Source organism: Setaria italica, chromosome VI, assembly GCF_000263155.2.
Source record: "Setaria italica strain Yugu1 chromosome VI, Setaria_italica_v2.0, whole genome shotgun sequence".
Lineage (NCBI taxonomy): Eukaryota > Viridiplantae > Streptophyta > Magnoliopsida > Poales > Poaceae > Setaria > Setaria italica.
Window position 1 is genome coordinate 11,058,644 of NC_028455.1, and position 12,031 is coordinate 11,070,674.

The window sequence follows — 12,031 nt, forward strand, 5'->3', positions numbered from 1 at the left end:
AATCTCAAGCCAAAATCCCATTCCATATATAAAAAATCTGTCTACCACACAAATTAAGTATATGAGAAAAGGCCATTCCAGGCTCGCAGGCCCAGTACGGCCCATCAGACCTCAACCACAAACTGACAAGATAAGCCCAACCCGAATCGGGTGGCTCCCGTTTACCGCTCTAACCCCACTTCGCTAAACCAAACGCCGTCACTTCCCCCCTCTCACCCCACCCACTCCCCGTCGAGATGGCCCTCAAAGCCGCCGTCTCCGTCACCCAGCTGCCGTCGCCTCCCCTCCGCCGCCTCCTCTCCTCCTCCTCAAGGACGGCGGTCCGCAGGCTCGCGAGGGTTTCCGCGGCGATGGCGGCGACGGCGGTGCAGCCGGCCGTGGTGGTCGGCGGAGGACGCGTGGGCCAGGCGCTGCTGTCCATGGGCCCGCCGGGAAGGGACGTGCTCGTCGGCCGCGGCGAGAAGGTGCCCGACGACGCGCCCGGGCCGATACTCGTGTGCACGCGCAACGACGACCTCGACGCCGTGCTCGAGTCCACCCCCAAGTCGCGCTGGCGCGGTACGTGCGTGCCCCCTAACTCCTCCCACCCAGCTTGTCTGCCTCTGCCCGTGTGCTTGCTGTGGCAGTGAGTTCGTGCGCGCCGGCATCGCGGAAATTTCTGGGCTAATATTGGAGCAGATTTGGTGTTTTTCCAGAATGGGATGCTGGATCCGTGGTTCGAGAGCAAGGGGCTAGTGGATGCAAACCAGGTCTTGGCCTACTTCGCCGTGTCCAAACTCGGGGAGCCACCAGTCGATGGGATTACTGACACCAATCCAGACGGACTTACCGCTGCATTTGGCAGCTGGGCTCCTGCTGTGGCAGCCCGCCTGCAAAATGGCGGACTTACCTGCAAGGTGGGCTCCTCAGCATGTGATTCACAACTTCTGCGTTTCATTGGTTGATAAATTCCCATGTCCATCAGTTGCATCTTCACCATAGTTGCTACATTTTTGCACACCAAAAGTACTATGACATCTTTCAATAATACTAAGGTGCAAACAACATGGAATGTTTACTCAAACGAATTGGTTGGTCAGGCTCAGGCCTTGCAACTTCTGCAAAAGGTCTACGACATCCTTATATTGAATGGCATCAGATAAAAATTAGAACATAACGTTGTTTCTGGTTTGATTTGGTCCCTATCTTGTGCATTGTTTATTTTCATCATGTCCAACATTTGTGCAAGAGATCCTTTTGCTTTTCTCTGGAAGATGATGTAATATGAGCATAATTTCTGTGGCATCTTAATATCTTGTTGTAGTGATTGTTCTTAGTTCCTACTTTATTAAGGTGTGAATAGAAATTGGGAAGATTAAATGTTTGTAATTGTAGACAAAAAATGAGTACCAATGAAAACAACTTTGAAAATGGAAGTATACATTTCTGGGCGAGACTTATGAAAATCAACATAATCAGCGATCTCAGAGAGCTACCGTTTGGCACCAAAGTTAACTTCTTAGATGAGAGGCTAAATATTAGTTACATACTGTTGTCGTGCTTGTCTATTGATGTTCTTTCTCCTTGTCCTCTCATGTGATGGTCCTTGTACTTTGTGCATTTTCAAGCATTGAAGTATAATCATTTGTAATAGTTCTGTTGCAACCTACTCATAAGGTGCTTGAAAAGGAAGCCTTTCAGAAGCAAATGCTAGAGAAGTTGATATGGATTTCAGCTTTCATGCTTGTTGGTGCTCGGCATCCAGGGGCTACTGTCGGTGTGGTGGAAAAAGACTACCGAGCTGAGGTTCTTTCTCTCTTATTAGGGCTATTGTTGTTTGGTTACTTATTAGGGCTATTGTTGTTTGGTTACTTTTGTTCAGTTAGGACCGGCAAGCAAGATTCTTTCTTGTAAGAGAAATTCATTTGTGCTTTTGTCTTGGCAGGTTGCGAGCCTGATTGCTGAATTAGCGTCTGCTGCAGCTGCAGAGAGGGGGCTTACATTTGATGAAGGTATAGAAGAGCGGCTCTGTGCATACTCAAGAGCTGTGGCACACTTCCCTACTGCTGTGAAAGAGGCAAGTACTACCACTGACTATCTATTGAACAGTTAACCTGCATCCTATTCTACTTCCAACTAAATTAATATAAACACATTTCAATGAGGCAGTTCAAATGGAGGAATGGTTGGTTTTACTCTCTCACCGAGAAGGCACTTGCAGCAGGAAAGCCAGATCCTTGCCCACTCCACACAGCTTGGCTAAAGGAGATTAAGGTCATATAAAAAGTAGTCATGTACATGAGGCACAGATCCACAGGACAGTAGGTGCTATACTGCTATCTATATAGAGAATTGCATGCACCTTCAGTTACTTTTGAATTGGGTGTTTTCTCCTGTTACACTTGTAACTTCCATGTCACCTGTGTCATAAATAAAACCTTTGTGTGTAAAAGTTTAGCACTAAACTACGCTGTTGTGATGGCCAATGCAATTATTCTGAATTATGATAGCCACAAGATGCATATAAGTTTTTCTGTCATCAGTATGTTAAGGTTAAACTGATGAAGAAGGTTATTCTGAATTATGATAGCCACAACATTACCACAGAGGCTGGGTGGCTCTTTCATATGAAAAGAAAATGTCAAGATCGCCTAACGTGCCTAGACAGCCTCTAGTAGTTTCCATTGAATTTGTCAATTCATACTGCACAACATGCTGATTTAAAGTGGCATCTTACTTCATCCACTGTCAGAGAAGATCCAGCCATCACTGAGCACTCCCAGAAACAAGCCATGACTCGGAGAAAAATCCAGGCAAGTCTCCTGCAGACCTCCTTCTGCTAGTCTGCACATCTAGTGTGATCGATCAGAAGCAGGGTCGCTATTCCGGTGGAAATCCACCTTGGTCCTGGCCAACGGTGGTGAGCAGCCACCATCTCCTCTGCTCTCATGGTTGCCTGCCAAGCTGATGTGCTCCTGGCTTGGTCTCACATGTGACTCCGCTGGACATGTCGCTGAGATCAGCCTCCATGGCGCTGGCCTCAGTGGCACCCTTGGTGCGTTCGACTTGCCTGCCTTACCAGCGCTCACCAGGCTCAACCTCCGCGGGAACAACATCACAGGTACCATCCTGGCTAACACCACCAACTTGGTGTACCTTGACCTGTCACAGAACAGCTTGTCTGGTGTGATACCAGATACCCTGTCATCGATGATGCGAGGGCTGAGGTACTTCAATCTGTCCTCCAATGAATTGCATGTGCCGATACCATGGTCGCTGTCTGACATGCGAGAGGTGCGCATGTTTGATGTGTCAAGGAACAAGCTCATTGGGGTAATTCCTCTAGAGCTGTTCATGAATTGGCCAGAGATAACAATATTCCATGCGCAGAACAATTCCCTTGCTGGAAGCATCCCTCCGGGGATCAGCCACGCGACCAAGCTAGAATCCTTGTTTCTGTACCGCAAGAGCCTGTCTGGCCAAATCCCGGTGGAGATTGGAAGGCTCACAAGCTTGCGGCGTATCATGTTGGCATGGAATTCCCTGACTGGACCGATTCCACATTCGGTCGGAAACCTAACGAGTCTTGTGTTTCTAGGTTTTCCATACAACAACCTCATTGGAAAAATACCTCTAGGAATCACCAATTTGACAGCATTGGAAGCCCTTGACCTTGGCATCAACCAGCTGGAGGGTGAGGTGCCTGCAACTATCTCTTCTCTCCAAAGTCTCCGATTCCTTGTTCTTAGCAACAATAATTTATCTGGTGTAATACCATACCTCAACATTACAAAGCTGGTTGGCACGTCCTTAGCAGACAATAGCTTCACTGGAGAATTTCCTATTGCATTTTGTCAGTAAGCTTCTCTTCAAATCTTGGACCTGTCAAACAACCAACTGTCTGGAGAACTAACCCAGTGCCTTTGGAACTTGCAGGATCTGCTGTTCATGGACTTGTCAAGCAACACTTTCTCTGGGAATGTCCAAATGTCGAAGGACTCGAATTATTTGTCCCTAGAATCAGTGCATCTGGCGAACAAATAGTCTCGTTGGAGGATTTTCACTTGTCCTCAAGAGATGCAGAAGGTTACTGATTCTGGATCTTGGTGAGAACAAGTTTTCTGATACATTTCCTTCATGGATAGGAGTTAGCAATCCCCCTGCTAAGGGTGCTCCGGTTACAGTCGAATAAGCTCCATGGGAGTATTCCTTGGCAGCTATCACAGCTCTCTTTCCTCCAGCTGCTGGATCTATCAGGAAACAGTTTGGTAGGTTCCATTCCAAGAAGTCTCTCCAATCTAACATCCATGATGCAACCAAAATCGGATTTCAACATACCACTGCAAATCAGCTATCTAATTTCACATCAACTTGTTTTCTATGTGTACATTGAGTGAATCAACATAAATTGGAAGAGGCAATATCATACTTTTGAAGGTGCCATAGCGCTTATGACAGGTATTGATTTGTCGAGCAACTCTCTCTCTGGTGAAATTCCTCCAGAGCTGGCAAATCTTGAAGGTCTCAGATTTCTAAACTTGTCAAGAAATCATCTATCTGGTGGTATTCCTAAAGACATTGGTAACTTGATGATTTTGGAGTCCCTTGACTTATCTTGAAATGAACTCTCTGGCTCCATTCCTTCAAGCATCTCACAATTGATGTCTCTTGATTCGCTAAATCTGTCCAACAATCATCTATCAGGTAAGATACCAACGGGTTCCCAACTCCAAACACTGGCGGAGCCATCAATTTACAGCAACAACTTTGGGCTATATGGTTTCCCACTAAACATATCGTGCTCAAATGATTCAAACCCTACAGCAGCACTTAGTGCACACAGCCATGAGATTGAAGTTCTAAACTGCTATTACTCCATACTAACTGGGCTGGCATTTGGATTCTGGTTATGGTCTGGACTTCTGCTTCTCTTCAAGCCTTGGAGGGTTGTCATCTTCCACCACATCGATCATATACAAGAGAAGGCTGCAAAAATGGAATTTCGGCATCTGTATAACGTGGTAAATCACAAAAATAGATAGGTCCTGTCTGGATTGGGAGTATCCCATTGGAGAGTTTTGAATCCAGTTAAGATTTGAATAACAACAGAACTTCCAATGAAATACCCCGTATAATGTAGTAGTTCCCATGTATGCTCTTTTTTTTTTCTTTGCTGATGTTATTCAACTGTAACCTATGTTATGGTTTTACTTTAAATAGAACTCTGGTTTGTAATAACTTGACATTAGCTCTAGTGAAGTAGTAGTTCTGATTTACAAATCAAATATTTACAAGGCAGTGTGTGCCACCAGCAGTAGCCTAGATTTAATATGAAACTCCTAAGCATGAAAATGGATGAGAACGGCCTGACCTAAGCCTACCAGTCTTAGACAGAACAGGGCCTTCTCCTTACTACCTTGGGTATTTTTCGCATTAAACAATCCCTACAATATGAAACTGCAATTTAGTTACCTTAAGATGGACTTATTGACATATTGCACAAAAGAAGTATATTGAAACTTACCAGGGTGCTCTGTAAGTCTGTAACTCAGACTCTGGGTCCTTGATGACATCCTGATTAGTTTAAAACTTTGACCTTGCTCGTACCCAGCTATTGGGACACCTGGCAGGATATTGAAAATGTTATGGTCGGGATTACTTATCAAAGAAGGAGGCGTCAGTAGGCGGCCAGCAGAGTCCTTTTTGCATTGGATAGCTATTAGTTAAGTTTTGGTTGTGCAATTAGTTGAGATATGCGTGTTTGAGTTATTATAGGACTCTATCTCTAATTGTAATCCGGCCTATTTATAGAGGCCATAGAGGAGGAATAGATAAGCTTAAACCAATCTATTATCTCATCTCCTATTCTCTGTCTTCCTCATCCTTGCTGCCATCGTCGCCCAGGCGACCTTCCCCCCAGCCAAGAAGCCAACAACTCAGCAGCTGGCAACCTCCCATAGCTACCCCATACGCTCACTACCCCAGGGTCGTGACAACTTGGTATCAGGATTTGGGTCTGCATCCATGGGCACTCCGGCTGATCTTGATGAGGTGAAGAAGCTCCTGGCTGCCCAGGGCGACGCCATCAAGCTCCTGCGCCAGGACTCCGAAGATCGCAGCTCCAAGCTGGCAACAAGCGTTGACAAACTCGCCTCCTCCGTGCAGGTCCTCTTGGACCGTATCGCTCAGTTGGAGACCCGGACGATTGCGTCCGATTCAGTGTCCCTAGAGTCCGGGGCTGCGACTCTCAAGCCTGCTGGCCCGACAGCTCCACCTGAGAGCGCGCGCCCCGCACTCGCTGGCAAGGGCATCCTGCCACGCGACGGCTCCCTGCAGCATGGCTCCGACCTCCTGCCCAAGCGGCACATTGATGAGCTCCCTTCTCCTCGGCTCTTCGGCTCTTCTTCGACCAATACCAGTGCTCCAACAGATGGCATGGTGCTTCGATACTTCAAGCTCGATTTCCGGCGCTATGATGGGAAGGATGATCTGCTGCCTTGGCTCAATCGCTGCGAGCAGTACTTCCGAGCTCAGTGGACAGAACCTCAACACAAGATGTGGTTGGCCACCTTCCACCTCGACGGCGACGCGTACCATTGGTATGCCTATCTGGAGCGCAGCCGCGGCGTGCCGCCATGGGAGGAGTTCCGGGACCTCTGCAATGTGCGCTTCGGGCCATCAATCCGCAGCAATCCGCTGGGGGAACTTCGACACTTGCGCCAGACTGGATCTGTTGCAGACTACCAGAGCAAGTTCCTCACGCTCCTCAGCCGTGCGATCCGTTGACAGATCGCCAGGAGCAACAGATGTTCACGTCCGGGCTTATCGACGACATTCGCATGGACGTGGAGCTGCACAGCCCTGTGATCTAGAGCATGCCTGCAGCCTCGCCCGGGCTTATGAGAAGAAGGTCCGCTTCCACGCCTCCAGCCGCTTCGGCTTGGCGCGCTCGACACGGCCCCCTCCGTTCCCAGCTGCAAGCTCGAGTCCGTCTTCAGCGCCCGTGGGTTCGACACCTTTGGAGTCTCCCATGCCACACCCAGTTCGTCGCCTGACGCCCGGAGAGATGGTGGAGCGCCGTCGGCAAGGCCTCTGCTTCAACTGCGATGAAAAATTCGCCTGCGGCCACAAGTGCGCCCACCTGTTCTTCATCGAGTACGACGACTCGGAGCTGGACGACTTCGTGGACGGGGGCGGTGAGGTGGCCGACGACGAGCCACACATCTTGCTCTACGCGGTGGCAGGAGTGACGGCGGCGGACACTATGCGCCTCCGCATTCGCATCCACGACCAGGAACTCCTGGCTCTCGTGAACTCCGGCTCTTCCCACAACTTCATCCGGGACGATGTGGCGCACCGGCTGGGCGTTGCATTACAGCCGGTGCGGTCTGGCCTCAACGTCATCGTCGCCAACGGCGACAGGCTACCCTGCACTAGCGTCTGCACCGCCCTGGACATTCAGGTAGGGGCGGAGCCGTTCCAAGTGGAATGCTTCTCCCTCGCTCTCGGCGGCTACGACGTCATCCTTGGGACGCAATGGTTGCGTACGTTGGGGCTCATCCTCTGGGACTTTTCGACGCTCTCCCTGACATGCTGCCTCAACAGTCGCCGCGTGACGTGGCTCGGCGAGCGGGGCCGCAAAGCGCCTTCATGCCACCAGCTCCAGGCGGACTCCCTGCTGCAGCATCTACTGGAGGATTTTGCTAGTCTCTTCACCGAGCCCATGGGACTCCCTCCAGCACGCTTCCACGACCATCGCATCCACCTGGAGCCTGCTACCCGACCCGTCGCCGTACGGCCATACCGTTACCCCCAACTGCAGAAGGATGAGGTTGAACGACAGTGTGCAGAGATGCTCCGCCAAGGCATCATCCGCTTGAGCACGTCGACATTCTCCTCGCCGGTCCTCCTCGTCAAGAAACATGACGGCTCATGGCGGTTCTGCGTCGACTACCACGCCCTCAACGCCATCACCATCAAGGCCAAGTTCCCCATCCCGGTGGTAGAGGAGCTCCTAGATGAACTCCACGGCGCGCGATTCTTTACCAAGCTGGACCTCCGCTCCGGGTACCACCAGGTACGCATGCACGCCAGTGACATTGCAAAGACGGCGTTCCAGACGCATCCAGGCCACTACGAGTTCCTGGTGATGCCGTTTGGCTTGTGCAACACCCCAGCCACCTTCCAAGCCCTCATGAACGACATCCTCGGCAAGTATCTCCGCCAATTCGTGCTTGTTTTCTTTGATGATATCCTAATCTACAGCAAGACCTGGGCGGGCCATCTGCGACACGTTTGTCTCATCCTCGACACGCTTCGCCAGCACGGCCTTCGTCTCAAGCGGTCCAAGTGCGAGTTCGGGGTGCCCAATGTATCCTACCTGGGCCATGTGGTGTCCGCGGACGGGGTGGCTATGGACAGCCACCTTCCAAGCCCTCATGAACGACATCCTCGGCAAGTATCTCCGCCAATTCGTGCTTGTTTTCTTTGATGATATCCTAATCTACAGCAAGACCTGGGCGGGCCATCTGCGACACATTTGTCTCATCCTCGACACGCTTCGCCAGCACGGCCTTCGTCTCAAGCGGTCCAAGTGCGAGTTCGGGGTGCCCAATGTATCCTACCTGGGCCATGTGGTGTCCGCGGACGGGGTGGCTATGGACAGCCAGAAGATCAAAGCCGTGGTGAACTGGCCGCACCCGGGCTCGATGCCGGCACTCCGTGGTTTCCTCGGGCTCGATGCCGGCACTCCATGGTTTCCTCGGGCTCGCCGGGTACTACCGACGCTTCATCCAAGGATACGGCAGCCTGGCTGCGCCGCACATGGCTTACTCACGAAGGATGGATTTGTCTGGTCTGACGTGGCAAACAACTCATTTCAGGCCCTCAAGCATGCCCTGTCCACAGTGCCCGTCCTCCAGCTCCCTGATTTTTCACGACCGTTCATGGTGGAGTGTGACGCGTCAGGATCCAGGATGGGCGGTGTCCTGCATCAGGGAGGCAGTCCTGTCGCTTTCTTCAGCCGGGCTATGGCCCCTCGGCACGCAGGGCTGGCAGCCTACGAGCGGGAACTTATCGCGCTAGCCTAGGCGATCAAGCATTGGAGGCCCTACCTCTGGGGCCGATCCTTTATCATCAAGATAGATCACTACAGCTTGAAGTTCTTGCTTGATCAGCGGTTGTCCACAATTCCCCAGCACTGGTGGATCAGCAAGCTCATGGGCTTCGACTTCACCGTGGAATACAAGCCGGGCAGCACTAATGTCGTGGCGGACACGTTGTCGCGGCGCGAGGCTGCCGCTGCCGAGGCCATGGCTCTGTCCTCGCCCACGTTCCACCTATGGGAAGAGCTCCGTCGGCAGCTGGGCGGCATGCCAGACTACCAGCACCTGCGCCAGGAAGTGGAGGCTGGGCGCAAGGGGTCGCAATGGGCAATAAAGGATGGCCTCGTCCTGAAGATGCGTCGCGTGTTCATGCCGGAGTAGCGCCGCTCATTCCTTAGCTCCTGTCTCAGGCCCATGATGTCGCACATGAGGGGACCCAACGCACCCTCCATCGCCTCCGGGCAGACTTCCACATCCCAGGCGACAAGGCCCTGGTGCAAGGCTTTGTCCGTGACTACTCCACCTGCTAGCGAAACAAGCTAGTCACCTGCATCCGTCGGGCCTCTTGCAGCCGCTCCCTGTCCCATCGCTGATTTGGAGTGACATCTCCATGGATTTCGTGGAGGGCCTGCCGTGCGTCAACAACAAGATAGTGATCCTCGTGGTGGTGGACCGCCTGTCCAAAGCGACGCACTTCATCCCACTCGGGCACCCCTACACCGCCACTTCAGTGGCCCGGGCCTTCTTCGACGAGGTGGAGCGGCTTCACGGTCTACCAGCATCCATCGTTAGTGACCGCGACCCGGTTTCCACCAGCACTGTGTGGCCTGAATTATTCCGCCTCTCCGGGCCAAAGCTCCATATGACATCCGCTTTTCACCCCAGAGCGACGAACAATCTGAGGCGGCCAACAAGGTGATCGTGATGTATCTCCGGTGTCTCACCGGCGACCAGCCCAAGCAGTGGCTTCGTTGGTTACCGTGGGTAGAATATTGCTTCAACACGGCCTATCATTCCGCGTTGCACACCACGCCATTCAAGCTGGTGTATGGCCAGGATCCTCCTTCAATGGTTGCTTATGACAAGAGGGACGCTCGTGCGCCAGCTGTCGATCAGATGTTGCTGGACAGAGATGAGTTCCTTCAGGTAGCTCGGGAACGTCATTTGCAGGCTCAAGAACATGCCAAGCTCTACTACGACGCCAAGCACACTGCCATGGCGTTTGGCGTGAGCGACTGGGTTTGGGTAAAACTTCTACACCGGCCAGTAGCATCCCTGCCAGAACACACTAAAGGGAAGTTGGCTCCACGCTTCTATGGGCCGTATCAAGTGCTGGAACGCATCGGCGATGTCGCGTACAAGCTTCAGCTTCCGGCAGGGGCTCGTATTCACAACGTCTTCCATGTTGGTGTGCTCAAGCCGTTCCATGGTCAGGCTCCAAGTGCTGCACCGCCGCTGCCTCCAATGCTCAACGGCCGGGTGCTGCCCACACCGTCTGCTGTCATCCGAAGTCGCCTTGCTCGTGGCCAGTGGCAGGTCTTAGGCTTGCCTGCCAGTGAGGCCACCTAGGAGGATGTGGAGACATTCAAGCACAGGTATCCCGCCTTCAAGCTCGAGGACGAGCTCTTTCCGAAGGAGGGGAGAGATATTATGGTCGGGATTACTTACCAGAGGAGGCGGCGTCAGTAGGCGGCTAGCAAAGTCCTTTTTGCATTGGATATCTATTAGTTGAGTTTTGGTTGAGCAATTAGTTGAGATATGGATGTTTGAGTCATTACAGGACTCTATCTCTAATTATAATCCGGCCTATTTATAGAGGCCGCAGAGGAGGAATAGATAAACTTAAACCAATCTATTATCTCATCTCCTATTCTCTGTCTTCCTCATCCCTGCTGCCATCGTCGCCCATGCAACCTTCCCCCGAGCAACACGGGCAAGAAGCCAGCAACTCAGCGGCCGGCAACCTCCCATAGCTACCCCATACGCTCACTACCCCAGGTCGTGACAGAAAATGGTACAGGCTGAAAATTATGAAGTCTGAACTGCCTACCACTGAAAATGTACTGTACAGTAAAACCTGCCAGGTCCTTTATCTAAAAAAAAAAGGATTAAGGAGCTGCAACCTGTTCTACTTCCTGCTAAATTAATATATACACATTTCCATTGGACAATTCAAGCGGAGGAATGGCTGTTTTTTAACTCCTCACGTAGAAGTGCTCAATACTCCCTCCGTCATAAAAAGAGTGTTCATTTAACCTCCAAAACTTATCCCACAAAAAGTGTTTATATAACTTTTGAACCATCCAACAAAGGTCCTCATAATACTTTCTGGCCTAACGAATCAATCATTTACTTCCACCATCGATGTACGAGCCAGACTCACTAAACAAGGAAGACTAATGGGTCTAACAATTACTGCAAGCGTGCATGCATAATTAATTCTACTCGGTAATCCATCTGATTAACAAGAGCTATTATGAGTACTTTAGCATTGCAACTATCTTGTCTAAAATTTTCTAAACAATAAACTATCTTGTCTAAAATTTTCTAAACAAACAGTCTTTGTGGGACGAGAGAGTAGGTTGCTGCTGGAAAGCTTTCCACTTCACACAACTTTTACTCTCTTTTCACTTGCTTCTAAGAGAAGGGGAAATTAAAGTTATGTCTTTCTCAAAAAATTAAGGCCTGGTTTGGTTCGTTTGCTTATTTTTAAGCACCCGTCACATCGAATGTTTAGATACTAATTAGGAGTATTAAACGTTGACTATTTACAAAACCGATTACATAAGTGGAGGCTAAACGGCGAGACGAATCTATTAAGCCTAATTAGTCCATGATTTGACAATGTGTTGCTACAGTAAACATTTGCTAATGATGGATTAAATTAGGCTTAATAGGTTCGTCTCGCAGGTTAGGCCTCCAGCTCATGTAAGGGGGTTTGTAAATAG

The 12,031-nt window shown here is 50.6% G+C and overlaps 3 protein-coding genes across 3 annotated transcripts; all 3 read left to right on the forward strand.

Annotated features, from left to right (window-relative positions):
- Positions 1 to 202: 202 nt before the first annotated feature.
- On the forward strand, positions 203 to 2,492 carry LOC101762210. Its single transcript, XM_004973064.3, has 5 exons — positions 203 to 558; positions 679 to 896; positions 1,657 to 1,785; positions 1,925 to 2,056; positions 2,149 to 2,492. The coding sequence occupies exons 1-5, from the start codon at positions 237 to 239 to the stop codon at positions 2,260 to 2,262; spliced, it is 915 nt and encodes a 304-aa protein (XP_004973121.1). The 5' UTR covers positions 203 to 236; the 3' UTR covers positions 2,263 to 2,492.
- A 355-nt stretch (positions 2,493 to 2,847) lies between these two features.
- Positions 2,848 to 5,357, forward strand: LOC101762893 (probable leucine-rich repeat receptor-like protein kinase At1g35710). Its single transcript, XM_022827649.1, has 2 exons — positions 2,848 to 3,836; positions 3,916 to 5,357. The coding sequence occupies exons 1-2, from the start codon at positions 2,947 to 2,949 to the stop codon at positions 3,995 to 3,997; spliced, it is 972 nt and encodes a 323-aa protein (XP_022683384.1). The 5' UTR covers positions 2,848 to 2,946; the 3' UTR covers positions 3,998 to 5,357.
- Positions 5,358 to 7,045: 1,688 nt separating this feature from the next.
- On the forward strand, positions 7,046 to 9,464 carry LOC106804383. The gene is made up of 3 exons (XM_014805355.1): positions 7,046 to 8,433; positions 8,489 to 8,753; positions 9,177 to 9,464. Exons 1-3 carry the CDS (start codon positions 7,046 to 7,048, stop codon positions 9,462 to 9,464), a joined length of 1,941 nt encoding a protein of 646 aa, XP_014660841.1.
- The last annotated feature ends 2,567 nt before the right edge of the window (positions 9,465 to 12,031 follow it).

Excerpts from the sequence above, each read along its gene's own strand:
- LOC101762893 (XM_022827649.1), top strand. The coding sequence starts at position 2,947 with ATGTGCTCCTGGCTTGGTCTCACATGTGACTCCGCTGGACATGTCGCT. Across the intron at positions 3,837-3,915 it reads TTTCCTATTGCATTTTGTCA|GATCTGCTGTTCATGGACTT; the intron begins GTAAGCTTCTCT and ends TGGAACTTGCAG.
- LOC101762210 (XM_004973064.3), top strand. The coding sequence starts at position 237 with ATGGCCCTCAAAGCCGCCGTCTCCGTCACCCAGCTGCCGTCGCCTCCC. Across the intron at positions 897-1,656 it reads ATGGCGGACTTACCTGCAAG|GTGCTTGAAAAGGAAGCCTT; the intron begins GTGGGCTCCTCA and ends CCTACTCATAAG. Across the intron at positions 2,057-2,148 it reads TCCCTACTGCTGTGAAAGAG|TTCAAATGGAGGAATGGTTG; the intron begins GCAAGTACTACC and ends TCAATGAGGCAG.
- LOC106804383 (XM_014805355.1), top strand. The coding sequence starts at position 7,046 with ATGGTGGAGCGCCGTCGGCAAGGCCTCTGCTTCAACTGCGATGAAAAA. Across the intron at positions 8,434-8,488 it reads CCTCATGAACGACATCCTCG|CAAGACCTGGGCGGGCCATC; the intron begins GCAAGTATCTCC and ends CCTAATCTACAG. Across the intron at positions 8,754-9,176 it reads GGTTTCCTCGGGCTCGCCGG|CACTGGTGGATCAGCAAGCT; the intron begins GTACTACCGACG and ends ACAATTCCCCAG.